Raw genomic sequence first — 25,534 nt, forward strand, 5'->3', positions numbered from 1 at the left:
TCATATTACAAATAAAAGCAGGTTAAAGTACTTTTAAAAGCAACAGTTTTGAACCATGCAAGATAGACAGAGGAACTGGCAGGCTCTATGAACTCTGTGTCACAGGTTTTCTGAAAACTGTCATAATGCAGCAACTGCAGACTATCACTGACTGAAGTCACTGTAGTCGAACTTGCGTGGCTTCATCCAGATGGTGGAGTTGGGGCTGAGGTGGACGCCCAGACGAATCATGTTGTACAGCTCAAAGTTTGAGAAGGCCTGCGAGACGTCACAGCTGCGGGACGGGACCCAAACACACCAGGGTACGTCCTGCCAGGGGCCTCTGTAACAAGAGTAAACCCAAGTATTTGCATGAGCAAAAACAGAAAGAAATTCTCCCTTCCAATCACAGCCTTTCACCAGCACGTTTCATATGGCAATTTAAAGGTTTCAGCATATTAGAGATTAACAATATCAACAATCTTAGATATTATATATACTAATTTCCAAGATTCACACTTTCACACATTTAATGTAGTCCTAAACTATAAAGCATTGTTCCAATTCAAATTTCACATTTTGATTTCTTTTCATCAAAAGAAAGGCACAATCACCTCTGGTTTAAAAACGTATTCCCAGTTTGAAGACCTCAGAGAGCAACCAGAAGTGTGTGCATGCAATAGATCCTGGATGTAAAAGGGGGCTTGACCATGCAAGGCTCTACAAGTAGTGATCACAATTTTAAAATACACCCTAAAACCTATTAGTAGCCAACGAAGAGCCTTAAGCACTGGAGTAATGTGCTATCTCCTGCTTGTCTTAGACAAACGTTTTGCTGCTGCATTCTGTACAACTTTTGTACAAGTGTACAGTACATTTCAATAATCCAAACGTGAAGAAATAAAATCATGAAAAAGGATCTCCATTTCTTTTTTAGAAACCACAGATCAGATGTTAATAATGTTCTTGAGATGGAAAAAGACAGGAACAAACCACAGATTTCACATGACTGTAAAAACACAGATTTGTCAAAAATGACACCCAGATTTTGCACAACATTACAATCAGAGAGTGATAGAGCCCCAACGGCTCAGTTTTGTCTGAATTTAATTGCAAAAATTTGTCTGCCATCCATCCGTTAATGGAGGCCAAACAATTGTGCACCAAGTACAGTTTGTCTAGCCTATAAGGGCTGAAATAAAAAATATAATTGTGTGTCATTAGCATAACAATGGGGGGATATTTCTTCAAAACTACCAATAATATTTCCGAGAGGAAGCACATGCAGACTGAACTGCAGGGGGCCGAGCACAGAACCTTGGGGCACACTACAAGACATAGGAGCAGAGTCTGACTTGTATGTTCCTATGAACACAGCAAAACTCCTGTTACAAAGATAGGAAGAAACCCAATCCAGAGTTGATCCAGTAATCCCACAGTTGTTTTCAGTCTATCAATAAGAGTGCAGTGATCAACAGTATCAAATGCTGCACTTAGATCTAGAAGGACCAGCACAGAACATTTACATCAGCAGCCATCAAAATATCCTTAGAGACCTTGTGGAGAGTATTCTCAGTTTAATGGTATTTATGACTGAAACTTAAAACTTAAAATATTAAAGATATTATAAGAATCCAAAACATTATTTAGCTGGTTCGCAACAACCTTTTCTAAAACAAATTGAATAAAAAGGCAATTTAGAAATTGGCCTGGTTGATGGTTAATCAAGAGTCCTCATTACAGATTCCTCATTACATACAAGATCAAATAAGATGCGTTTGTGATAATAATAATAAACACCCTGTCTAGCTTAATAATGGATAAGAATTCCGAAAAATCTGTGAGAACAGAGCCACTGGCCCACGTGGCCGGTAAACTAAAATACAATAAAATGTATTTGAACGACCAACTTTAGTAATCTGTAGTTTGAAATTTTATTCTCACTGTAGGTCGTAGCCCTACAGGCTTTCTCCATGCCGCATTGAAACATCGGTTGCAGGCGGACATCCGACCGGAGCTGCAAACTCACCTGTAGGCCACCCCACCAGGTACATCCGTCACCCCACTCCCCCATGGAGTATCTGATCAGCATTGTTTGGCGATCGTGCACCCATGCCGTTGACAACATTTGTTGACAAACTCAGTAGCAACAAAGCGCAGGAAACAAACAAAACGAGCAGGCCAAACATAGGTGCCATTGCCCTCAATCTGTAAAAATTGTACTTTGTAGCACAATCAAATTGTGTAAAGTTAAAGGATTTTCTTTCTTTCTCTCACACACACACACACACACACACACAGAGATACACTTACCCCTGTGTCTTTGTCTGCACGGTAAAGGTGGTGTTAGGACTGGCATGGGGACAATCCCACCGCAGGAGGCATCCTAAGTCCAGTGATTCCACTGCGGGGTAACAGACTGACCCAGTCGACCCTGGACAGTTTGCACGAAAGGCACACACCAAAATAGCACACTCACAACGATTCTCATTGACCCGTTAAGTCTGACTGTCACAACTTTGCTAACACTTGCATGTATGAGCACCCACAGAGGAGATAGCTTATTGAAACACAGGAATCAGCTACAGAGAAGTGAAATAAATTAAAAAAACGCATATTGATTTCAGTACTCACCAGTGATCAGCAGCACAACACACAACCCCAAGCCCACAGTGGTTACACCTGGTGTCTCCATGACAACTTGGTGACCTCTGGATCAAGTGAGCAAGGCTGTGATGGTCTTAGCTAAAGCCTGCACTGCACTGTAGGTGAGGACTTATTTAAAACACAGGAAACAGCTACAATGAAGTGAAATAAAAATTAAAAAAACTGATATTTACTTCAGTGATCAGCAGCACAACACAATCCCAACCCCACTGTGGTTACACCTGGTGTATCCATGGCAGCTTGGTGAGCTCTAGATCATGTGAGCAGGACTGTGACGGTCTTAGCTACAGCCTGTACGGCCCTGTAGGTGACAACTCCCTCTAAAAGCAAGGCAAACTGTAAAGACACACTGAGGAGGAGATGCAATAAGCTGCAAGGGAGAGCAATAGACTGGAGCCTAGAAGGAAGATGGAAGGGGTGGAGACATAAGGATTCAATTGAAAGCCGGTGATTTTGTAAGAGAGAGGATAGGCTGTAATCCACTTAGAGGAGAAGTTTGACAGACTGAGACAGAGGAAGAAGGTGTACTTGAATCATGATTAAAACAAGCTAACTGGATGGCTCAGTTGACGGAGCAGGCACACATATGTGGAGGTTTGCTTCTCTGCACGGCGGGCCCAGGTTCGACTCTGACCTGTGGCCCTTTGCTGCATGTTGTTCCCCCTTTCTCTCCCATTTAATGTCTTCAGCTGTCCTGTTAGTAAGGGCATAGAAGTGCCCAAAAAAAAAAAAAAGGATATTAAATTGATGTTTTAGATAATATAGTTGTATTATGTTTTACTGAACTGTGCAATGCACTTTATTATAAAAGCACCTTGAGAATCCTGGAGGCTATGCTAGACCAATGTTCATGGATTTTAGCCCATCTTTAAAATACTGAAACAGATGAAGGTGAACCCTTATATAATCCAATGGCATCATGCCTTCCTCATAGGAAGACACTAGCAGGTGAAAGTTAACTCAAACATTATCCCTTTTATTGGGGGAATGTGCAATTTCTTGTTGTGTAGGTTCTGGTGTATGTGTTACTGAATGTTAAATGTAGTGTGACTGTACATGTACACAAATTTTGTGTATACGGAGAGTGTGTGCTGCTACGTCACCTGTGTTCTCTTGAATGCCAATGAGAAATCTCTCCCAAGGGAGTCAATAAAGCTAATCTAATGTTAACACATTGAAGCCTAACCGGTACACTGTTCACCATCATTGCTAGGATGCTAAAATTTGCTGATATGCTAACACAAAGTAAAGCTGGGGCTAATGGGAATGATTAGTTGTGAAGGTAGTTATGGTAATTTGCAGAAATAAATTTAAAGGTTTGGTGTGATAATGGCCCTATGACTTAACTAAGGGATCACCAAAGTAATTACAATTCTTCATAAGGGGAACATGAATTTCATTGCAAGCCATCCAAATAGTTGAGACATTTCACTCAAAAACAAAACTGTGAATTTCAAGTTAATGAAAAAACAGGGTATCAAAGCCAGCCTGCTGTTCTTTGCTGCGTGTCATACCATACCCCGTCTCTCTCCCCCTTTCTTGTCTACCATCATTATAATAAAAGGGAAAACAAAACAAAAATAACCTTAAATTAAAAAAATGATTGGTAAATAGTCTGGGCACTACCAATTTCTGCCCCAAATCCAACGCTTATACGTCTAATGAGATATGTTAGTCTAGACCTATCATGGCTAAAAAAAAAAAAAAAACAGATATATATCAGGAGAACATTATTCTATCTTTTTTATTCAATGCATCCTTTAAATAATATGAATCTGTACATCTCTTATACAGGTCTTTGACCATTCATTCCCAAAAATAATAACATCAATAGTTTCAGTAATACAGTTGAAGTGCTTAACCAGGCGACCAGAAGGGCCATTAGAGATCACACAGCAACAAAAAACAGAACACACACACACACACACACACACACACACACACACACACACACACACACACACACACACACACACACACACACACACACACACACACACACACACACACACACACACACACACACACACACACACACACACACACACACACACACACACACACACACACACACACTTAACTAAGCTTAACATTCCTCATTTGAGCATCATCATCAATATTATCAGTCATAAGAATCTTTACATATGCACATTTAGAGGATCAAACCAAATGGACCCCAAACTGGAGTGTTTCCATGCTTAACAGTTCTTGACGTAGCATGTCGCCCTCAGCCCAGCAGAGGGCGACGTGCAACAAGTCACCAGCACCTTGTCCTACAGCTTTCACGGAAAAAGTCAACCTGGAGTGTGTTTTAGTAAACTGATTTGCACCAAAAAGATTGTCTGAAAAAAAAAAAAAAAAAAAAATCAGGGTATTGCTGAGTTAAAATCTGTGCAAATTCTTCCAAGACCCACTTAATTTCCAGGGATGAGCTTTTGGTGCAGAGTTTACACAAATCTTTTCAGTTTGCTGGGGTTCATGTCTGTGCCTCCGGCAAGGCAAGTCCTGGCTCCAGGTTGGTGGTGGTGGTAGGGGAGGGCGGCAGACCCTTGGGTCCCGGACCAAGCAGCCCACGTGAAGCTGCATGGTCCCCGTTCAAGTTCTTGTAGGGGTTTCTGCGCGGTGGAGCTCGGGGACACATCGAAGGAAAGCGAAGGCCGGCAATGCAGCAGCCGGGACAGGAGATGACTTCTTCCTGGTCCAGAGAATGTCCGCTGCCAGAGCCAAATGGGGACGATCCAGCGGGGTCGCTGGAAGGGAAGTGGTAGCCGTTGTTGTTGGTGGTTCTTGCTGTGGGAGCACTGGTGGTGGTGGTGGCGGCGCTCCATCCCAAGGGTCGACCGATGACCACGTTGTTGTTGTCCAAATGAGAGAGGGGAGGTAGGCAAGGAGGCCCGTTGGAGATTGCTGACCCCCAGCCATTTGAGAAGGGAGGAGTGGAGGGTTGGATGGGAGTTGAGGAGTCGGACGGAGGAAAGGAGAGTTTGGAATAAGGAGATGATGTGCTGTCTTGTGTGTCTGGGGAGCTGGTACAGTCCATGGGCTCCTCTTCCTCGTTGTCCTCCTCCTCCTCCCTCTCTTGGTCCAGCGACAGGGGCTCAATGGAAAGAGGAAGGCCTGAATCAGTTCCATTCCCTTCCATAGTTGCCATCTCTTCTAACAATCTCTCCTCTTCACTCACTCGGTTTGTCTCTCCATTTACAGTGTCCATCTTGGACATGGACTCCTGCTCTGTAAGGATTGTGTTCGGCGCTGATGTGAGGTGCGGAGGAGGCGTACAAGGCAGCGAGTGGCAGCGCCTGTGTCTCCTTGGTACCTCACTGCTGTCAGACTCGGAGACAGAGGGGTCATCGCAGTCAGGTGGAGGAGGCAGGGTGAAGGTAAGGGAGATGACAGACTTGCTGGGAGTGTCGAACAGCTTGATCTTGCCTCCCTTAAGGTCCTCCCTCTGAGAGAAGGGGTTGACCCGAGCAGGAATTGCCGTAGTAACAGAGGGGGACATGTTTGGGGGGTGGAGCATGTCGGATTTGCTACGGGAGAGTCGAGGATCTGACAGGAGGCAGAGGGATCGTCTTCGTAGAGGACCAATGACTGGAGAAACGGCTTTAAAAGAAAGAGTGAAATTACCTTTTTAAATCTGCAGAGACAAACATGTTTACCATTTGGTGCTTACAATACAGAACGTTGAGTACTCACCTTTGACTGATGGTTCATCCTTCTGTTTCCTTTCAGCCTGTCTCCTCTCCAGCTCTACCACAATTTGGGAGAAGGATGGACGGAGCTTTGAATTCATCTGGCAGGAGGGAGAAACAGATGAGAGCGCATGAAGGAAAGAGAAGACAAAAACAACATTAATTCAAAATAAACTGCATTGAAAAACTAGGACTTACCATTTCAAGCATGCAATCTGTAACATTTCTGGAGTATTTTTTCTGTCAAAATGTTGGCTTTTAGGCATATAAACATAGGTTACAGAGTACTCTATAATTGCTTTGTTTAAACATAAAATGGTATTAAGTATAAATGTACAATTCTCAACCAATATTTAGCATCTGGTACAAAAGATGTGATCCAAAGATGTGTTTGTTTGTGTGTGTGCGTGCGTGCAAGATGAGTGTTTTTCTTACATTACAGCAGGCAATGGCCAGTTCCAGGAAGTCAGGAGGACAATCTCCCACCATCTGTTGAAAGGTGTCCACATCCAAACCAAAGTCCTGTATAAAAACACAAAAGATAAGTTTATTTAAGAAAAATTATGCTTACACGTTTTTGTTTCTGTACAAAAACAGGGACACAATGGGGAGAAATACTCTTAATAACTTCAAAAACTTGCAGTTTGTTTTTAACACTGATGTTGAGTCCTACGTCTACACTACATACTTACTGTACACAGTATGTGGTTATTGCTGCTATTACTGCACTGGCTGTGCCAACAAGAAATGGTGCAATACATGTACCAGCAGATGTTTTTTTCAATTTATTATTGTTTGTTATGCCATTTCACCACCAGCCGCAATTGTTTTTTTATTTTTGAAACTGTGAGCAGTTCTCCTAATTTGTCTATGCATTGGATTGTGGGACAACAGTAAACATCACCAGCTCACTCAAAAATAATGAGTTTTGCAATCTCCACTGATTTATCATAAAGTATATCTGAAGTGAGGGGAGATTCATACACACAGCAAATACACTCTGTTTCATAAACAAATTATGAGTTACTATACATATTTTGTTAGTTATTTTGAGCATTGAGGAACATGCAAGCTTCTTTCAAGATAAGAAAGTCAGCTTCCTGTTTGTTTAGATTAGCAGTTAGATTCCAAAGTGAGATATCCACCATTTTACATAATCTTTTAAAAATAATCTCTGGAATTGCGAAACCAAGTCATTTTGACATTGCTGCTTGCACAACAGTCATGTGCTTTTGAAATGCAGATAGGCTTCAGGCAGTAAATAATACAGGAATACATGAGAAGACTTGCACATTATTATAATTGTATTCACGCAATGATATAATAAGGGGCTCTATGACATGAGGAGTGCAGGAGATAAGTATGTGATGATAAAGGAACGGGGAATCACTAATATTGACGACGTCCTCGGTACCTCAGTGCGTGGTAGGATGTCGGGGTCGGCCTGTATCCTCGCAATGATCTCACACAAGATAATCCCGTATGCAAACACATCCACCTGCAGAGAGAGGATTACGGGTCGATCAAAACGAGATCAAATGAAATGGAGAAAGAGAACTACCATAAAGTTTATATTTTACTTGTGTGCATATATCCTGGGTTTATCAACGTTCCTTTAAACAAAAACTCAAATATTCTGGTGAACAGATCAAAATTCAAAATGTTTTTCTCATAAATTACGATTGCATAGGCTGTATTGGTAATGCATGTAGTTTATGCTTTTTGAAGACATGAAGGTTTTAAAATGTGATTGTCAATGTTTTGGATTTCCATTTTTTTTGTAATATAATTCAAAAAGATGCACTACATTCCAGATGTGGTTTTTACAAATTTGTAGTTTCTTGTGAGACAAGGAAGGCTGCACAACACAGAAAATGTTTGGCAAACAGGATGTCCAACAAGACATACATAAAAAACACAAGCCAACACCTCTTACATAACTAAATTCCTGTTTACCTTCAACATAATAACTGAGTTATTAAATATTTATTGTTTTACTTCACTGCTTGGGTACTGGGTTTATTTGACTGGGTGTGCTTTCATTACACCCACTGCGGACCTTGAACTCTTGCAACAATCTATAGTTGCAAGGTAATGAAGACAGCGATCTGTTGGTACCTTCTCATTATACACCTCTCCTCTGAGCACCTCCGGGGCCATCCAGTAGGGAGAGCCGACGACCGCCAGAGGCTCCTGTTCCTCCTCACTGCAGAGAGAGGGAAGAGGCAGGGATACATGGAGGGAAGAGGAGACAAACAGAGGAAGGCTTGATGTTAAACCAGCACTTATTTGAGGAGCTTAAATCCGTTTCACAACACCCACGTTTGAAAGGAGTGGATATTGCTTTAAAAAAATATCACAGTTTGGGGAAAGAATAATGTTTCTGTAAAGACTTTTGAATCAGTTAAAATGAAATCTTTACAAAAAGGTGGCAACAGTGATGTTACAGAAGTTGGTCTGAAACTGCCTGAAAGAAAAGGACTGAATGAAATAACAAGAGTCTATTAAAAAAAAGGCACCATTAAAAGGATTGATTCACCCAAATTGTGAAACAGCAAGTAGCACCTGCAGAAAGATTTATTCACCCTTGTTTTTGAGATTTCTACCTTTACTCAAACACAGTGGAGGTAAATGTAAATGCTAATTTGGCGGATGGCGCTTTTAAGAAATTTGGCCGCGGTATAAGAAATAGATGAAAAAATTTTTAGATCAATCTATTAGTTGACATAAAGTTAAGAAAGAGAAATTATGGGGTAAAACCCAGCTTTGTGAGATGGTTTTGGTGCACTTCCTCTGTTTCTAAGAAACCACAGTGTTTTTCAGTTACATAGAGATATGGTTGAGCAATTTTAGCTGAATAAAAAGGAAGGAAAACAACACACACACACACACACACACACACACACACACACACACACACACACACACAGCTGGCAGCTTCCTTTCTGTGCTATTTCCATCTGCTACAGTGGGTTATGATACTTCAGAAAAACACAGCGAGGGAAGTGATGGCAGAGGGAGAGAGGAGGAGCAGAGACGGTTGTGGCTCCCAACCTAAACACCATTTGGAGAAGTGGACCAACAGAAACAAGAAACCGAGTGTGCAGAGGGCAATTGAGGGAAAACAATGCAACCGAAAACTCAGAAATGAGCAGAAAGAGTTAATAAGGAAACAAGGGGAATGATAGAAGCGTAAAGGACAGGAGTGACTTGTTTTGAGGGTCAGCAGAGATCCAGTAAGAGCAAAAGGAGGACTGGAATAGTTTGACCTTTTTTGGAGTGATTTTCCTAAGACCCCTTTATCTCCTGTCCTCTCCTTCCATCCTTCCCTCCTTTCCTTCCTACCACAAACATTCGTAAAGTGTTGTCAACATCGCCTATTCTTTTTTTTTTTTTAAGATTATTTTTTGGGGCATTTTAGGCCTTTAATGGACAGGACAGCTGAAGTTGTGAAAGGGGAAAGAGAGGGGGAGTGACATGCAGCAAAGGGCCGCAGGCCGGATTCAAACCCGGGCCGGCTGCGTTGAGGAGTAAACCTCTTTACATGGGCACCCGCTCTACCAACTGAGCTATCTGGGTGCCCAACATCGCCTATTCTATGTTAGCACTCAGCTACAGGATACAACAGTGTTTGACTACAATATAAAAGCAAACATGCCCTTGAAAACAACAGACACACAATTCAACAGCTGCTATTGAAGCAGAGGCTGGAGCAAACAGAGGCTTTACGATTGATCGCTTTAAGTATTCAAAAATTACACAATGACACATACTCAGATCAAAGCCCTGCATGTGTAAAACATTAACTTTTTAACCTTGTATTTAGCTGGATGGACATGCATTTTTCTTAAGTCAAAAGCATGAAACATTCTCCTAACACACACACACACACACACACACAACCACACACTTGTGTAAACACGAAAGGTGGCCGGAAACACACACACACACACAACCACACACACACACACAACCACACACACAAAATAGGGCAGGCCAGGTTACAGTGACAGCTGTCTTGTCTCAGCAGGAGTGGTGTTTACTAAATGACTGCATACAAAGTGAGGAGGGGAGGATAAGGGGCTAATGGGATGTAACTGTGTTTTGAGTGTGTGTCTGTACATGTGTAGGCTGACTCTGACCTAATGCCTGCCAGTTGATGCTCTATATTATCATCAGTTTACTGCCTGACTGTAAAATAATTGCAAAGTCGACAAATTGTCTAATTTGAGTCATGGCCTTATATGGATGTTGAGGAGAAGGGATGTTAAGTCGTAGATAAACTGGGAACAAGAGAAAGTATGTTTACTGAAGTCATGTACTAAACTATAATTTGACCTAGTGGTACTTAACGGGAATATTTCCATTTTGGAAGACTTTGTCCGACTTAGTTTGGCATTGTGGGAAATACGCTTATTTTCTTTCTTGCCAAGGGATCAATGATAAGAGTTACACTGGCTATAATCAATATTTGAGGACACTGAAGGTTTTTCCAGATACTAGGTTTTTAATACTGCCAGGATTTCAGCACACAGTCTAGAGATGAGATTTTTCCCTGGGCAAGGCTAATAAACTATATATTTTATAATCTTTATTATTTATCATTACAAATTTTGGAGATTTGTATTTGCACAACAATATCACTTACAATCAGTACTTCTTTCTGTAGGTTTTATTTCTACGCCGTATTGTGGTACTCTTTCGGTTAAATTCTTTTTTTTTTTTCAATCACTGTTAAAAAAGATGTCATTGAAGAAAAAAGCAAAAGTAAATAGAACTGTATGGCAATAAGGTTGCTGGTCATTTATAGTCATCACAGACCAGCGGTGGATTGATGGCAGTGAATAAATTATGCCACATAAATGTCACAGCATATTAAAAAAAACACCTGCAAACACAGAGAAGGAAACAACGAGATGACGGCAACAGAGCGGCGAGTCAGCTGTGCGTCATGGCTGGCTTGCAATGACGCCTCACAGTATTAATAAAAAGATCTTTAAACACTGAGTGGTGGTGGCGGCAGGAGGGGGGGTTAACCACAACATTCGGCGAGTTTGTATATACTTTGGAAAAACCTGACTGTGCTTTGGTGTGAGCAACATGTCTCTTTCTGTGTGCAATTGTGTCTCATCTGAGAGAAAACAGAAGCTGTGGGAAACATTTACGGATATAGCTATGGATAAGTAAGTATAAGGAAAGATAAGTAAGACAAAGAGAAGTAGAGGAATGTGATTTATTGAGCGTGACTTATCTAATCACAGTGTTAATAGAAGTTTCAATGAATGGACTGACCTGTAATCTGGTATTTTCTCCGCCAGGCCAAAGTCTCCAACCACGGCTGAGCACACACAGCCCTCCCAGCGCACCAGGCAGTTCTGCACAGAGGGGTCATATGTCAAATCAGTATTACTGCTGTCAAGTGAGTGAGTGAGAGTGTGTGTGTGCGCATGCGACCCTTAGTGTGTATTTCAAAAGTGATAAAAGATTCTGTTCAGAGCTTTAAATTTGCTTTGAAGGACAACTGCTGATTTTTCCACACTTACAATTTGGCCGTATGAACAGAAAGGGTTGGTTTCTGAGCCATTTTCCACTTTGAAGTGATTATTTCACCATGTCAACCACAGTAAGAAATCTGACTTGCCAATAGCCAACAGTTTCCAGCGTTTCAACATTTCCTTTACAACCGTTTTGAATTGAGATTTAAGACACTCAATCCTTGTCAATACATTAATATAAAAATAAAAGACTGCATCATTTATCTTATTCGTCTGGTCTTTTTATGTTTTAAAGCTTGATGTGTTGTAGTTTGTACATTTCATGTTTACGTCTCTTATTTCCCTTTCTTTTCTCAACGCCTGTTTTGATCTATTTATCTGCAAGCTATTTTGGAGTTTAGCCAGTTTACTGTTTAGTAATTTACTGTGAACTATTATTCATTTTCTATTCAGAACTTTACAGAATTGACTTGCAATATTTCCCACAGATAATTTTTGTTGACGTCGCTGCAAGATCTGGGACGCATCTGCAAAGCCTCTTAATCTGCACCAGAGCTTTTTACTGTTTCCAAAACCTACATTAAAAGCAAACGATTAAATTGTTTTGCAGTAACAGGACTCTCATGTTGGAACAACATTAGTGATCTTGACTACTTTGTGTGCCTCATGGTAGTCATGGTCTTGCAAAACATCCAGTTGTTAAGTAAGTGTAGTTTCATGTGCATATAATACACATGTATTGCTGCCTAAGAAGCAAAGTCCCTGATGTTCAGTGATGTGTATGTGATGGCTGGGTTCACTGACGCGTGAGTGTTTGTCTCATCACCTTGGAGGTGAGGTCCCTGTGGAAGATGCCCTTGCTGTGCAGGTACTGCAGTCCCCGGGCGATGTCCAGGGCCAGGATCATCCGCACACTCCACGACAGGTACACGTCACTCCCCAACAGCTGCTCCAAGTTGCCACCGTTAATGTACTGGATTGGTTGGATAAACGGGAACAAAAGGGAGGTCAATTATTAACACACAAATAAATAAACAAGGAGTTCATTCCATTTTGAAAGTGATTAGCTGCTGATATAAAAGCTGCTTTCCTTATTGTTTTGGGAAATTGGGATCTAAAAGTCCCACTGATGCCGTGATTCCTGTAAAGACTGTGCTGTTAACATGAATGGTGCCATAAATCATGACCTGCACAACACATTAATAAATATTTAGTCTGTTATTAGTATGGTTATAAGCCTTTCTCTCTTTTTATTGTTTGGGTTCATTAACCAGTCCACAGTTTATTTTATTTTACTGCTCCTTCTGAAGGTGACAATTACAAAAGTCAATCAATTGTGAAGTCATCTGTAAAAAGTATTTCTGTTGGATGGCGCTTTAACCTCAATGATAATTGTATATCTCAGGTTTCAATTGCTGCAAAGAAAACAAGCAACAAGTTGAAGTAAAGTTGTATGTCTAGATCAAAAAGTCAAAGTTCCTTAATTGGCCATGCGCACAACAATAGCATATGTAGTCATTGGCAATTAAAATCTTAGGCCTCATGTCTAGCAAGTACTTGGCAGGTAAAATGTCACTACATAATGTGTGCTGTTGCACCCATTAAAAGGATTCTAATTGCACACCATTACTCAGCAGCAGGTTAATTAGAGTCTTACCTCTGTGAGGGCGTGGAGCTGTCCCTCGTGGACACACACTCCTATGAACCTAGAGGAAGAACAGACAATCCCTTTACAACATTATTTGAACAACAGTTTCTAGAAAGACAAATACATTTGTCAAAGCTTTTTGGATGGAGGTTATAAAGATTAGAAAAAATAGAACAAACCAGGTAAAAACAAAACAAAAAAGGACAGCATGTTTGGATTCAAACATTTGCGTTACCTGAGTATGTTGGGGTGCGCCAGTCGGTTCATGAGCTGGACCTCCCTGAGCATGTTGGCTCTGTTGCTGGCCAGGATGTTCATCTTCAGAGCCATTACCTGGCCCGACACTCGATGCTGCACCTGCATCAAACAACAACAAAACACAATTTTAAATTTCATCCACATTTGACACAAATTATTTCAATACTGTTTATTCAATGTTTTCTGTGTACATATTGGAAAGCCAAGGTAAGGATGCAATGTAACACCGGAAAAAAAAACACTCAGGAGCCAAAAGCTTGTTCCACCTTTCAAAGAAACATGACTGTGATGAAAATATTTAAAACACCCCACAGTAGGCTACACATAAAACAGATCTATAGCTAAACAGAACACGCCTTTAGCACAGTATTAATGATGACATCAGTTAACACCGACAAAAAGGAAACTACAATGAAAATTCTGAGTTGAAGTCATTTGAGTTTCAACTGTTTCTGCTGCTTCTGTGCCCTGACCTGCTGCTATGGCAATGGCTTCGTCTGGTATGGTAACCATGGTGACATGCTTCCCCCCTCCGGCTACATATTTGCTTGGCAAGTAGTTTGACTTTCAAAAGAAATGCACACAAGCAGCAGACAAGCACAAAGATCTCTGGTAGAGGGTATAGACAAGTAGTCAGGTGTTTGAGTCTGGCTGCATGTTAGAGTGTGTATGTCTTTTTATTTTCCTTATATTGTTTAAATATTTGTTTATATATTATAAATGCTTTAGTGTATCTGTTGCCCATAGGTGATTTTACATGTCTAATGGCCTGATCTGTATAATATAAATTACAAGAGTATTTGAATATTTAATTTTAGAACTTTATCGGCCTGTTTCACTGTCTTTACATTCTTTACTGATTTAAACAAACCTTTAACAGTATCAAAACACCGCTTTCGATTCATTTGTTGTCTAGTGTTACTATATGCAGCTCTGTGAGGCTGTACTTATTTGTATCCTTTCGTAAATGCAATGGTTATGACCAAATACTTGCAAAAGTACTTTCTGCACTCAATTTTCAACCAATTAACAAGCCAAATGTTGTTCAAATCAAGGTGTTGAAAAAGGAAGAACTTGGTATCACTACCAAAACTTATAATTAACCATAAAAGATAGTCAAGTAAGTAATAATAGCAGTTTGCAATTTATATGTTTTGAGTTTTGGTTGAAAAACTTTATTTGCATTTAGAATCTGCAATTAGGCTTTTAATGCCTGACTGCAAACCAAACTTCCTTTACGCTAATAATAAAGTTGAACTGGCACATGAGGATATCAGGTTGTGACTTCATTGGTGACATGACTGTGTAATAAAAGAATGAAAAGGGTGAGGGAGGAGGGAAAGTGTGCGAGGGGTCAAAGTCTGGAGTCAGAAGTGTTGAGCTGAAGTTAGTGTGACACTGGCCTGGATCTTAGCTGGGCTGTGAATCAGAGTGGTAATGGAAAAAAACATAAAGCCTATTAGAGACCAGACTAGCGTGCAGTGCGTTCTCTCTCGCCACACACACACACACACACACACACACACACACACACGCGCGCACACGTAACAGTAGTTGCAGTAGTAATCTTTATGTATTTACAGCACTTAGAGGATGATGCAGACTCCTGCAGGCTGGTAGATGGAGCTTTGTAGCCGATTAGAAGGTTTCTTTATACACTCAGTCTTCTCCTGCTTCCATTAGCAGAGATTGGTTTTGCAAGCAAGCAGGACTGTGGGAGCTCTGCATGGCTGTGCATTTACATCACACTTGTCTGCTTTTTCCCTGCACACATCTGCCTTCTTAGTTAAAGAAACTCTTATATCCTCATCTGGAATCCTGTGACTGACTGACTCTCTCTCTCCCCCTTTTTCTCTTACACTCTTATATAGGCAGGTTACAGTGCAAACGGGAGCCAACTGCTGATGCAGCAGTGGTTGGAATTGCAATGTTGCTACACCCGAGAGTTTTGTTCCGACAGATTTTAGCCTCCGAATAAACAACCTCTCACTCATCATTAGTAAGAGCTGAGAGTCTGTCAGCAAATTGGGCAACATTTTCTTAGGTGTGTGTGTTTTTCCCCTAACTCTAGAAAGCCACAATGGGGTATGTGTGGTATTCTTTTCCAAATGCTTTATACCAACCACTGCACTGGTCATCTCCATAGACTCGCCACTGGAATGCAGATGTCCACGCCTACATCAAGATTTCCCCATGATATGGAGCACCCACAACAGACTTGCAAGCACGTGCCCAGACACACCCTTAAGCTCTCCTTAAAACACACTGTCTTGTAAAGTGCTGCTGTCAGCAAAGGAAAGGTTGCAGGCATCTCGTGCTCCTGTTCCATGCCGCCAACATGTGCAGCGATGTCTGTCATTAGCCGGTGGCCCAACGGAGCCGACTGATGCACAGCGAGACAGAGGGGGAGGATGTGTCAGAGACTGCAGATGGATGATGCATACAAGGGCAAAAGAGATGCGTTACACCTTTAAAAAGAGTGAAGGTGTCTTAGATATAACATGTGAAGATGGTAGTAACAGAGAAACTGCAGACAAATGTGTTCCAGTCCAGACCAGTCGTTTAAAAGGATGAAGTTAACAGATGGGAATGTCTGTAATGCCCAAAACAACCTGAATCTTTAAGTTTTACTGTACAGGGATATAGCCAGGATTTTGGGAATGCCTACTGTAACTCATCCTGCTATTCTCTGCAGATTTTGGCGTAGAAAAGTATATTTAAGGATTTTGAAACATATCAGAACCAGCCTTTGAATACACTCACCATGTAAAGTTGTAGTGTGTAAACTCCTTAGGATGCTAAAATCCCACACACACACACACACACACACACACACACACACACACACACACACACACACACACACACACACACACACACACACACACACACACACACACACACACACACACACACACACACACCTACCTACCTACCTACCTACCTACCTACCTACCTGGGGGTCTCTAAATGATTGGGATGGTTGGAGGAAATACATCAAAACTCCTATTAAAATTGGGTTGTTGCTGTAAGTAACATTGAATCTGAATGTTTAGCAACAGTCAGGTTACTGTGGTATTTAAAAGATAAAGTATGTTACAGTATTACTGGTCTGTAGCCAGGCTCATAAAAACAGAGTCTACCCTTTTAAAAATAAAAAATGAAATATCATCATCATAAAATGTGCAACCCTCCAGTGCTTTTTTGTTTGTTAAACCAGCCTAAAGCAAAATCTGCCTGAGAATCAGCTTTTCAAGCCATCACTTCAAGACAGGACAGCGTCAATCGATTTGACAAGTGAGCTTTGAGCTGGAGTGTGAAGGGACATTGAGTGAAAAGTCCCTGAAGGAGTGAACGCCACTCGCTATGTATGTGCATTGGAAGATTGAGAAAATTAGCTTCTATTGCACAACAACTCAAGGCTTAAGCCAGCGCGTGATGAAAAAGAAAACATGTGTGTGAATCCATCTGTGTGGGTGACTGAAACAAGGCACCCGTCAGTGAGTGAGCAGTGAGATCCTTCACACCCGGCCCCCGGCCCCCCCCCCCCAGACTTTGTGCGGTCAAGCCAGGTTCAGAAACACAACCTGACCCAGGAGGCGATCAGTCAGGTAGCAGACAAGCTGACACAAACGGCTGTCGCACAACAGTGGGCTGACCCTCTCCTCCACATAAACAGGCCCAAACATGAGGGGTAAATTAAGTCCATACATGGAGAAATACATGTGTATCCTCACTGACCTGTTGCTTGCTAGTTACCTGTTTGGTGTTTGTCTTTTTTTTTTTCTAAATGAAAAAGTGAGTGAAAGAAAGTGAAGAGTGAGTGAGGTTTTGCAGAAGCAGGCTTGAACGACAATGCCTGTGTTACAAACTGGAAGTTTAATACATGGTTATTTACCAGACATATGGTTTAATTAGAGACTGTTTAGCATTGCATGATGGGGAATGTAGGTGTTATTGGACCTTGATTCATACCTAAAAGTCAGGACATCTCTGTAGTTTCATCTGTCTCTTGTAAACTTTCAAACTTTTTGCAAGTGCAATACTAAAATGGCAAGACTGCTTGTTTAATTCACCCAGGGTTTGAGATACAAGTGTAATGTCTCAGAATCTTAGATGTCTTTGGTAGAAGTTGAATTATCCAGAGAAACAGGGACACATTTCCTGGGAGATATGGTCCTCTAGAATTTAATTTCATTCACCCGAATCAGGGAGGAGGCAGAGATTTCAGTCTTGTATGTAAAAACCATGGAAAAGAAATACAGAGTGTTGGTCAATGTCACTCTGTGTCAAAACTAGAACATTTTGCCAATTTCAGTAAACCAACTCTTTAAAAAACGTTAAACAAAAAACAACTGAGCTAGACAAAGATCATTTTGCAATTTCTGTGGTACTGACTTGACATACACATGCAAACACTGAGCCATTTGTTTACCTTTTCACTGGGGAGTGGTCTTCCTTAAACTTTAGCTAACGTACTGCCAACATGTGGATGGGAGGAAAGGCCATTGTGTAGTGATATAAACACACGCAGTCTTTTGAGGTTAATTTATAAAAACAACAGTAACCATAATTGAGAGTAGGGATATGAAATCAAATAATTGTGCAAGCATTGCCCAACACTTCTCTATTTGAATCCCCATTCCATCTGTAATGTTTTAAGCAATAAACACAGTGGTTCAAGTAAAGACAGTCACATTCCATGCTTTGCGCTTTCGTGTTTGTGCGGCTGTGCAGAACGTAAACAAAGCCAAATACTTGTGCAGCAAGTGGCAGGGGAGTAGGCCCTGACTGGAGGGGCGGGGAGGGAGGAAATAATGAGAGAAAAGTGCTACAATAAGCTGCTGATGTTCAAGTCTGCACCTGCTCTCCCATACCAACACCAACATTTAATAACATGGACAAACACAGAGACTCCTAATCCCAGACTCTGACACTGATCACAAGCACACAGACAGCAGCTGATGATGGATCGGGGTTTGTGTGTGCATGTAACTTCTTTGTTGTCATTCACTTCCCAAAGCAGACACTTTGACATTTTGTTCCACTACCTAGGATTTATTAAGAACTTATCATATCCCAACACGTCCTGATGGGAGAGTCTCACACTCTTCATCTCTTTCTCTCATGCACAATGTTCTTTTAAGAGGAAGTTGAAATATACAAACCTACAATATAAATTTCACAATTTTTTCTGATATTGATTCATATACACATGGCAGAGAGCTGGAATGTTTAGGAAATTAATCACTTTGTTGATTGACAAAAAATATTTGTGACCGTTTTAATAATTAAATGACAAATTTGAATTTGCGGTTTGTCTTAGTTGTCTATAACAATGAATGGAATATATTTTTTACCAAATGATTAATCAAGAAAATGCAAAATACAATATTATGAGGGTGTTAGGTTGTGTATTATAGACAAATACTATTGACACATATAAACAAAAACTTAAAATTACAGTTTAAATATATAAAACGTTTGTAAGGGGGATAACTTTAACTGCAATGTTTGTAATATGATATGATTTAACCGCAAGTAAATCTATAATAATACTGAACATATGTCAAATATACACAACACGTACAGCAGTCTTTGGCAACACACACACACACACACACACACACACACACACACACACACACACACACACACACACACACACACACACACACACACACACACACACACACACACACACACACACACACACACACACACACACACACACACACACACACACACACACACACACACACACACACACACACACACACACACACACACACACACACACACGATGACTAGTTTTGTTATGGAGAAATTCTTGCTCTGTGACTCATGTAAATGTATTTCAATTTCAGCTTACCTCCAACCTTTTTCGCAACAATTAACAAGACATACACTTTTCATCAGCCTTGAAGCTTGTTATTTAACCCAATCAGACCTTCTCAACCTGTGCAGTTTGCAGTTTATTGGAGCACACAAGCCAGGGTGTGACCAGGCTGACAGGATCCACAAGTACACAGGTTTCCGGAAAATGGTTTTTTTCCCTATCCTGGAAATCCAGAGTTCTTGCGAAAGCACAATTTGAATTGGCTCAGCGAGTTAGGGAGATAGACATTTTAAATACAGTTTGAGTGGTGAAAATCCATTCAGCCACTGAAGATATGTAAATGTCTATAGTCAAGAAAACTCTCTTGCTTGCAAATTTCAGAGCATAGGTTTCAAGGAAATAACAACATAATAACATGTAGGTAATTTTTTACAAATGACCCAGGCTATCATTGTCACATTTGACCCAGTGGGAAAAAGCATGGCTGAGAACATAAAAACCATTTGAAAGCTCTACTTAGTGTGTTAAGAGAATATGGACCTAGGGACATAGAAATGATTCCCAACACTAACTAGGATCTATCTGATTGCTACTGGAAGGCCAATATATATCCAAACATACAAGACTTTTACAAAAAGAATAAACACTGAAGTCACGTCTTACCAAAGTGGGATGCTGTGGAAGTTTTGTGAAATGATGTTGTGAGATTTCCATGTCTCATGTAAATTATAGAGAAGGTCCAAATGAGAACCAAATCTGAAGCTTGTTCCTGTGTTTTCTTTTTCTTAGACAGCAGTTATCTGTATTAGCAAATATACCAATCTATTATCAGAACAGAAACAGCTGATGACACCATAATCCATTTGGAAATCAAACCAATTTATTTGATTAAAAAAAAAAAATTAAAAAAACTGCAGCCCTGACAAACCAACAGAATAACTACATCATTTTTTTTGTTAAATTATCAATAAAGCAAAGTCTTTGGGATTGTGTTTTTTTATTGCTGTTGAGACTTCAGGTTGAGTTTGAGACGAAAACACACAAACACGCACCCACACACACGCCCACTCACTCACACACACGCACGCCAGGTTACAGTGGCAGCTGTCTTGTCTCAGCAAGAGTTGTGTTTACTAAATGACTGCAGACAGAGCGAGGAGGGGAGGATAAGGGGCTAATGGGACGTGACTGTGTGTTGAGTGTGTGTCTGTACATGTGTAGGCTGACTCTGACCTAATGCCTGACAGTTGATGCTCTATATTGTTATCAATTCACTGCCTGACTGTAAAATAATTATAAAGCAACAAACTGTCTAATTTGAGTCATGGCTTCATATGGATGTTGAGGAGAAGGGATGTTAAGTCGTAGATAAACTGGGAACAAGAGAAAGTATGTTTACTGAAGTCATGTACTAAACTATAATTTGACCTAGTGGTACTTAACTGGAATATTTCCATTTTCCTCCTTGCCAAAGGATCAATGATCAGAGTAATACTATCCCCATTTCTTGCAATAATCAATATTTGAGGACACTGAAGGTTTTTCCAGATACTAGGTTTTTAATACTGCCAGGATTTCAGCACACAGTTAGTCTAGAGAGAAGGAGTGGAAGAAAAGAAACAGCACCTGAAGGATTTGTCTCAACACATGTGCTCCTTTCCTTTCTCCTTTTTTGTTTGCCTTTCCCTTTTACTTTTTTTCCAGTTTCACAAATGAACACTGGAGAGGTGAATGGTTGACTGTCTGCCTGCAGCGAGCCTCCATTGATCTCCACCGAGGACTCAAGCTCAACAGCGCGCACACACACACACGCACGCGGCGGGAAGCCAGAGCCTTTGTAGCAAAGAGCCGGACATCCATTTCAAAGCCTGAATGTACGTAAATGCTCCATATGTGTTTAAGTGACTGCTACATTTTATAAACAAAACATCCAAGAGCGTTTATTTCTGCACAACAGGTGGGCCTTTTCCGCTGAACCAAACCAGGACACAGCAACAATCATTTAGTCAGCCATGTCAGCAAACATTTTAAATGTGACTGATAGTTGCGGTAACAATTTTACATTTATATGGCGCTATCAAAAGGGCAAGCCAGTCCAAATCTAAGTGCCAACTTGACAGGCCAGCAATAAAGACGGTGACATTTGCATGCTCATTGGCCATTCAAAGGGCAATGTTAAGGGAGTGGATTCAAATGACAACGCACTAAGACTGAAGTCACAGGAAGAAAAAAAAAAAGTCTTATTTAATGAGATGACCGTGACTGGAGAGTTCAGTGAGCACATTCAATTTCAATAACTCTGTACTACAAGTAATAGAAATCACTGCTATGTGAGTGATTACACCGAGTCAGGTTTTAACCTCTTGGCGGTTATTGTAAATGTTTATTTTGTTTATTTATTGTCAAATATTTAGCCAATCCCACATGGGATCCCCAGACACCACTGTATATCAGATCTTTGGGTCATGCATCTAGTGAAGCTATAGTGAACAATTAGTTAATCTATTAGCTGATGAACAGAAAATGAATATGCATCAAGTTTGATGGATTAGTTGTGATTTTTCTTAAGTAATTGGTTACAGACTCTAACATGTGAAAACATCTTGCTTTTGTGTTTTAATATGGTATGAAATTGGATATTTGTGGATTTCAAACTTGACAAAACAAGCCATTAGAAGATGTCAACTTTGGCTCTGGAAACTCCTAATGGGCATTTTTCACTGACAGACTATTAACTAAGTATTCAACAGATTATAATGTAAATAATCATCAACTGCAGCCTCAACACAAAGCCAAAAGAAGAAAAAGAAAAAAAATTGTAATCAAATAATTTCATGTACACACATGAAATGTGATCTGGTGTTTTTATGTACAAAAACTCCAAATACATAGTGCAAAAAATAGCAGAAAAACACTTTTGCTACAGGGGACATTTGTATCCTCCTAATACATTACTTTTACCTTATCTTACAGCTTTCTCCACTTTACAAAAGTCCACTGAAAACAGATTATTTTTAGCTGATACAAGGTTACCACCTGACAGCAATGACAGGTGCCCTTATACCTACATCACAAATTCAGTTACATGCAAAGATCAAACAAACCCCTGGAAAGAGGAAGCAGGAAAAGGGTTGAAAAGAATGCACATCACTCCTGCTCCAGTGAGTCTTGGCACTGCTCCTACATTGGTTTGAAGATACTTAATCTCTCATTAACAACCACATTATCAAATGCAGTAAATTTACAGGTATTGTTGTTAGTGAAGGGTAAGGTCCTTCAGTCTGAACATCTGTTTCTCTGACTAAATGACTGACTACACACTACCTTTGTATTGTGGCATCTCACACACCATCACTAGTCTGCTTGGGGCTACTCAGAGCCATCATTAATGATGCAATCCTCAGAATTAGCCTCTATGCAAGTTAACAGCAGCGTGACAAAGGGAGGAAGGTGGCTGGTCTGAACAAAGATAGGGAGTATAGGGTTACCTACGCGTGCCCGATTTACCCGTCCTGACAGTATCCACTTGCACACCAAAACACACTATGTCCACCTTACATAACATGTGGGTCACTGCAGACACGTGTGAAGAGAAGAGCACCATGAGTTGGGACAGTGAGGTGACAATTTCCACCATGACGCCCTCGTTCCTGCAATTATTCAGCATCATACATCTTTTTTACTCTTGGTTTAGGATGATCTGGTTGCCATAGATACCACTTATTTCATAGATGAGGGATCAAGTGAGTTAAAGGTCCCCCGGCATGAAAATATCCCTTTGAGTTTTTTTTTAACATTAATATGAGTTCCCCCAGCCTGCCTATGGTCCCCCACTGGCTAGAAATGGTGATAGGTGTAAACCGAGCCCTGGGTATCCTGCTCTGCCTTTGAGAAAAGCTTAATGAGGTCATAAGGGGCAACGTTACCTCGCCTTTCTGTGCTTTGCCCACCCAGAGAATTAGGCCCACCCATGAGAGAGAGACATCATGGCATTCAAATGAGTAAAGTGGCAGTTTGTCAAGGCCACACCCCCAACCTCCACCTTGCCCGAAGACAACTTAAGTTCTCAGAGTCATAAAACATCACTGATCACACACACACTTCGTCTCACCTTGAACACCTCAGAGAAGAACCCAGCGCCGATCTTCTCGCAGTTGAAGTCATCTAGACGGGCCAGGCTGGACACGGCGCTGCGCAGTGCCCGGTAAGAGGACGGTCTGATCCGGTTGGTTCCGTGGACGCTGTGCATGGGCAGCTCTGCCTCTCCCTGCTCGACCCTCTCCGTCTCCATCTCCATCTCAGGCGCCCCGGGAGGAGAAGGAGGTGGAGGCGAGAGGAGGACGTATGACGTGTGCGTAGTTTAAAATCCAGCCCGACCACTGTTTACATTTCCCATGTCCGCTACAAGGCCACAGAGCAGGGCTCTACGGAGGGGAGGAGTGATAAACTCTCAGTGGGAAAACCAAATGTCGCAGCTGTGGTCAGCGACCGGTTAGGCCTAATTCCTCTGTCAAATTCCTGCACACGTCCGGAACGGGCTTGTTTCTATCTGTGTCTAACGAACTACGAAGCTGCAGCGTTGCATCTTGCAGAGTCAGTACGCAGTTTTGGTAAAGTCCATCATGCCGTGCAGCAGATTAGGCTGTGCCGTTTTCTAAACTGCGCAGACTGCTCCTGCTGCTGTCTTGGCAGCGGCGTCTCTCTCACGGTTTCTTTCAAACTGCTCCTTCTGCAGTAGAAAAGGCCGGGGCTTCCCTCCTGGTTCCACCAATTGAATTCCGGGTTTCCAGTGCGCACAGAGCTGCCTCAGTGACGCTGCGGCCTATTAAAATTGAAGAGAGAGAGTGAAGAGGGGGCGGAAACAGGGGCGTTGATTCACTAAATCATAAAGTGTGTGTTGATGAGACTGATCTGACACTAAAACTAATGCTCATATTGACTGTGCCTGTGTTATTGACTATAACATAATCTGATCAATTTGGCAAACTATCATCTGACGCACATTGCATCGAGGCGTTATGAACTCTTCGCATCTCAAATTGTGTTCCATAATCATTAGCATGAAGACATCGGGATCACATATGGTCTCAATGAACACATGCTGATACAGAACTACTACGGATAGTGAAACGTAAATGAGTCCATTTGACATGTTACAGTAGCCTACCTGCTCTCCTGTGATAACAGCGGGGATGCAGCAAGATATCGCATCTATTTGTTATTGCCTGCACTTTGCACACACCGGCGCGCTTTAAAACTGATCCGATGACTCGGGCAGTTTTCATGGCTGCGCTAATAATGGTCGCTCGGTCACATTGGGGGGGGGGTGTCTCAGAACAGCGCGCATGCCGCCTGCAGGATCCTCCTGTGCTCTGCAGGAACCTGCGTGTCGCGGAGTTGAACACAGCCTGGCTGCGGCTTGTAAATTATGGATGCCAAACTGAGCTGAGTTTGTGAGCTCGACTGTCACGGACTTAGGTCCCCTCCGGATAGACATAAACGTAAGCACGAATATTTCAGCTTCACGATTTAAACTGAAAACTGCTGACGCACAACTGCACCAAGAGCGCGTGTTCGCCTGCAAAGGAGCATCTGACTCACCTGGCCTTCTTCTAAACACAGAACACATGTGCCGGCGTCCTCTATTGCGTCCCGAGCCCTGTTCCGCTGCGGCGTCCGGTTACTGGAGCTTTATGTTACTAATTCATCATCTTTGTGCGCAGCCTTCACTCACACACTCACAGGCTTCAGTGCTGGTTTCGTTTTACGTCCCCGCTACCTGCCTCCTCGCAGTGGGGTTGGTTGCATGAAAGAAGGAGAGCGGTGACTTTTGCTATCCTTTATTGGAGGCTGCAAGACGGGGCGGGTCCACACGTGATCACTACAAAAAACTGCACCTGTGGGGGAGGTAGAACTGGCCCAGCTCTCATCTAGTCTGGTTAAACACTTCTTATCA

At 41.5% G+C, this 25,534-nt stretch overlaps 2 protein-coding genes across 4 annotated transcripts in view; both read right to left on the minus strand.

Moving 5' to 3' along the window:
* si:dkeyp-75h12.7 overlaps positions 1–2,750 on the minus strand; it is a 4,542-nt gene extending 1,792 nt beyond the window's left edge. Inside the window, exons 1-3 of the mRNA XM_034857002.1 lie at positions 2,614–2,750; positions 2,293–2,413; positions 153–322 (exon numbers count right to left, since the gene is read on the minus strand). Of these exons, the coding sequence (XP_034712893.1) occupies positions 153–322; positions 2,293–2,413; positions 2,614–2,674 (352 nt within the window). The 5' untranslated portion in view covers positions 2,675–2,750. The remainder of the gene's footprint in view (positions 1–152; positions 323–2,292; positions 2,414–2,613) is intronic.
* Positions 2,751–4,378: 1,628 nt separating this feature from the next.
* On the minus strand, positions 4,379–25,534 carry tesk1 (testis associated actin remodelling kinase 1). Of its 3 annotated transcripts, none has more exons than XM_034856520.1 (11): positions 25,180–25,534; positions 23,690–24,400; positions 13,717–13,838; positions 13,491–13,539; positions 12,660–12,806; positions 11,631–11,713; positions 8,457–8,544; positions 7,753–7,836; positions 6,774–6,860; positions 6,343–6,439; positions 4,379–6,249 (listed from the first exon to the last, which is right to left on the minus strand). In XM_034856520.1, exons 2-11 carry the CDS (start codon positions 23,873–23,875, stop codon positions 5,123–5,125), a joined length of 2,070 nt encoding a protein of 689 aa, XP_034712411.1. In that variant the 5' UTR covers positions 23,876–24,400; positions 25,180–25,534; the 3' UTR covers positions 4,379–5,122. The 3 variants fall into 3 exon arrangements, with proteins under 3 accessions (XP_034712411.1, XP_034712413.1, XP_034712412.1); XM_034856522.1 differs by lacking the exon at positions 25,180–25,534 and adding an exon at positions 24,746–25,092; XM_034856521.1 differs by lacking the exon at positions 25,180–25,534 and having other exon boundaries at positions 23,690–24,406.

Source organism: Etheostoma cragini, chromosome 19 (genome assembly GCF_013103735.1).
Source record: "Etheostoma cragini isolate CJK2018 chromosome 19, CSU_Ecrag_1.0, whole genome shotgun sequence".
NCBI classification, from domain to species: domain Eukaryota; kingdom Metazoa; phylum Chordata; class Actinopteri; order Perciformes; family Percidae; genus Etheostoma; species Etheostoma cragini.